The following is a 3970-nucleotide window of genomic DNA, read 5'->3' as shown; positions in this document are numbered from 1 at the left end:
AAGCTTGTATTTTGGTTTCTGTACTTCCATGTCTGGCTGTTCTCGCTAACTGTGTGTGGTGTCAACATAGGGTGTGGATTTTATGCTCAGGATTGCACTTGGGTTCAGAGCACTTGTGTAGTTACCAGCTGGTTAATTATCCACGTCAGGGTTTCTCTGTGTAGGTGTCCTGGAACTGGGTCTCTACCAGGCTGGCCTCAAATTCAGAGTTCCCACTGCATGTGCCTCCTGAGCTCTGGAATTCCAGGATGCACCAGTACACCCAGACGACTGTGGCCAAGCAGTTTTTTCTCATGGAATCCCTGTAACCCTGACATCACAGCTATGTACGGTCACATACATTTTACATGGTGCTAGGGGAAAATTGTCATGCCGTGTATCTGCTAGACAAGCACCCTGCCAACGGCACTGGATCTCAGTCCACCTCTATATAGTTTTCAGTGGAACCCAGGAGCACACACATGCTGGGTGATAGCCAGTCCTCTGAGCAGAGGGAGTATGAAAGTGAAGGCAGAGCCATGGCCCTGCCAGGGAAGCACACCGTGGACATAACCAGTGCAGAGAGGCGGCATTTGCTCACTTTGACCAAGTGGCTCGGGAGCACTCAGGAGCTGTGTGACAAGTGCTAAGCACCACACTCTTGAGCAATTATACATCTGGGTTACTGTTGTAGGCAGTGATGGGCCCCAGGAAACCAGCTAGGGTCGTGCAAGGGCCATTCACTGTATTTAAAATGACAGCGTCTCAAAGGCAAGATGGCTGAGGGTTTGTCTTTATTCGAAATACATTAAAATACTAGTCAAGAGGTCACAGGGGCGACTCATGCTGCTGGTTCCACAACGATCTTCCAGAGCTCCTGTAACACACAGAGATAAAAACTTCTGAGGTTTCACAAAGCAGAGCTACATGACACCAGGGCAGGGCCAGGGCCAGAGCGAGTCCTTCCTGTCTTTGAGAATCTGGCCATTATATGGTGGCACAGTGGCTGGGTAGACCAAGTCTGGAACTAGCCATAGGATATTGGTTTGTTACATTGTCACAGGGACTAAAGAAATGGTAGCAGGTGGCCAGTTTTGCTATTTGGGGGCCTCATGCAGTCTGCAGTGCCCCACTTCCTAAGAAGGAACACAGGAAGAAGCGTGAGAAAGCTGGCCTTCCTGACACTGTCTTCCCCTCTCCTGAGAACGAGGCCTCATCTCCATAGCCAAAAGGCAAAGAGAACAGAAGATGCCAGATGGACTTCTGTGAATTCAGCTCCTGGTAATTTTCAAGGTAATTTTGGGTTTTCAAATTTCCTCTAAGTGCTGGGTTTAGAAGCTGGAATAGCAGGTGCCTTGGCTCTTAAGATGTTGTCTGTCCCAGATTTGCCAGTTCCTGGCTGGGTGTGCTAAGACAATGGACAGAAGGTGTGTAGCACTGACATATGTTGGCGACAACTGCTGCTGGATTGCCAAGAGCCTACTAGTACGAGCCTTTGTGCTTGGCCAGAGGGTCAGCCTCCTTAGAGCAAACATGCCCATTAGCACCATGGTTAAAACCGCCAAACTGACAGGATCTAGAATCACTGAGAGACAACCTTTGTGCGTGTCTGTGGCGGAGTTGGTAAATTAAGGTGGGAAGGCTCATCCTGTACGTGGGTGGCGCTGTCCTGAGGGCTGGCCACTGATTTAATACAAAGGAGAAAAAAGCAAGCTGAGCAGCACCATCCCTCTCTGCTTTGACTGCAGATGCAAGGTTCTAGCTCCTGCAGTTCCCTGCTGTGAGGGGCTGTCCTCAAAACTGTGATGTCACTTCAGTAAGGAGGAGAGTAACTGGCGTCTCTTCCCGTCCCAGTTTCCTCTGGTGTCTTAACTGCCCATAGAGAACCTGAGACTTAGCCACAGAGCTGCTGTGGTCATGTGACTGCTGAGACCAGGTTAAGCCGGCTCAGAGATCACAGCGTCTGCAGCATCTCTGTCTCCTGGGCAGACCATGGATGGACGGTAGGCTGGCTGAGCCTGACAATAGAGCCTAAAGAGACTAAGTGAGGGGAGGGAGATGAGCGGAGAGCCACAGCCCAGCACACAGTAGGTGTGTGACAGGTCCACTGCCTTGCTTCCCACCACCCTCACGGGGCTGCATCTACCAGCTGCCGGATGCGTTCATAGACGAGCAGCTGCGGGAAGGAGGCCTCCACAGGCTCCACCATGAAGCGCAGCCGGCCATCGGCCAGCTTCTCCAATGAGTCCAGGGAGGCACGGAAGTGATCGTAGGCTTCACACGTGACGTCCAAGTGTCTCAGTGTGAAGTTGAACCTGTGGATTGACCAGCAGCAACACATGCATCATGACCAGAAAGGTCTGCTTCATCTCACAGCTTGCCTCCTGCTCAGTGCACGTCTCGAGGTTGGCCTTTAAGTGGCTACTCTGCACCCAGCCTTTGAGCAAATTCTTTCCTGACCCTCCCCGGACACCTGGGTTCCCAGAATGGCTACTGGCTCCACTTCAAATGTGGTTATATGAAGCTGACCTCAGCTGCAAAGATGGCACTCTGGATACCAGTTCCTGCATACGGATTCTGGGCAGATCTGCTGGCTGGGTGCTGAGGACTGGGTACTATCTATGGGATTGGGAACTATGATGTTGTGGCAAAGGGAGGCACAGAACATGCTGGGAGCAAAGGCAGAGATGAGAGAGAGAGAGAGAGAGAGAGAGAGAGAGAGAGAGAGAGAGAGAGAGAGAGAGAGAAAGAGAGAGCAGAAGAAAGAAGGGGAGGGGGAAGGGGGAGGGGAGAGGGGAAGGAGCGCACAGAGTTCTCCGGCACTGCCATTTGTACCTTTGGACACCAGAATCTGTAAAATGATTTACCTTGAATTGAACCTCTTCACTTGTCTATCCTTTTCTTTTTTCTTCACATGTGTTACATACATGTGTGTTTCTGTATTTGTGTGTGTTCATGTGTTGATAGGGTATGTGTGTGTGTGTAAGTGTGGAGCCTGGAGGTTGATATTTTCTTCTACCTTCTCTGTTGACAAGGGCTGTCTTGTACTTGCAGCCAGGCTTGTGATCTGGAGGCCACCCCGCCTGTGTGGTGTTTTCATGGGTGCTGGGATGCTCATCCCAGCTAACGAGTGCCTCACCTGCTGGACCAGCTCCATCACCTCTTCTTCTTCTCTCAAATCTTCTATTGTGAAAAATCTCACATAGCCAAATAAGTGAGAACTGCGTAACCAGCTGCCACGGCCAGCTTCAGCCATTGCTGGTTATGGGCCACTCTGTCCCCATTTCCCCAAAGTCCCTCCCATCTCGCTCACGAACACGCAAGTGCCAGATGCTCCAGCACCTCTCCAGCAAATATGTCTGCCATGGCTGGAAAAGGTAACAATTCTTTCCTCAAAATGAAATTAACAACTTTTAGTTTGGTTCTTGTTTTTCAGAGACAGGGTCTTATAGTAACTTGATTGGCCTGGAATTCACTGTGTAACCAAGGCTGGCCTGGCGTTCCGGATCCTCCGGGTGCTCTCTCCCAAGCGCTGGGGGCCACTATGGCCAAACCACAACCCTTTAAACACCAGTTGTAGTTCAGTTTTTCCCGTCTGCCCCAAGCCTGTTGTTTACAAGCTGTTGAGTGGGGATCAAGCTGAGGGCCTTTCCTTCTCCCGGTCACTGTGTCTGAGGGAGAAGCCCGGCCCGGTAAACAGGCTGTGAGGAGAGCCCAAGAATGTTTGGCTTTGACCGAAAACCTGGTGTGGAAGCAGCAAGGCCGTAGCCAAGAGATGCTGTGCGGGTCCTCGCACATGGCAGGAGGGCAGTGTGAGGGGTACTGTGCAGGGCTAGCACATGGCAGGAGGGCAGTGTGAGGGGTACTGTGCAGGGCTAGCACATGGCAGGAGTGCAGTGTGAGGGGTACTGTGCAGGGCTAGCACATGGCAAGAGGGCAGTGTGAGGGGTACTGTGCAGGGCTAGCACATGGCAGGAGGGCAGTGTGAGGG

At 51.7% G+C, this 3970-nt stretch overlaps 1 protein-coding gene across 1 annotated transcript in view; it reads right to left on the bottom strand.

Moving 5' to 3' along the window:
- Nucleotides 1-760: 760 nt before the first annotated feature.
- The window catches only part of Mettl22 (methyltransferase like 22), a 19701-nt gene continuing 16491 nt past the window's right edge, over nucleotides 761-3970 (bottom strand). The window contains exons 10-11 of the mRNA XM_021184945.2: nucleotides 2126-2294; nucleotides 761-856 (exon numbers count right to left, since the gene is read on the bottom strand). Of these exons, the coding sequence (XP_021040604.1) occupies nucleotides 821-856; nucleotides 2126-2294 (205 nt within the window). The 3' untranslated portion in view covers nucleotides 761-820. The remainder of the gene's footprint in view (nucleotides 857-2125; nucleotides 2295-3970) is intronic.

This window comes from Mus caroli, chromosome 16 (assembly GCF_900094665.2).
Source record: "Mus caroli chromosome 16, CAROLI_EIJ_v1.1, whole genome shotgun sequence".
Classification (NCBI taxonomy): domain Eukaryota; kingdom Metazoa; phylum Chordata; class Mammalia; order Rodentia; family Muridae; genus Mus; species Mus caroli.
This window is presented reverse-complemented; position numbering and strand designations above follow the sequence as displayed.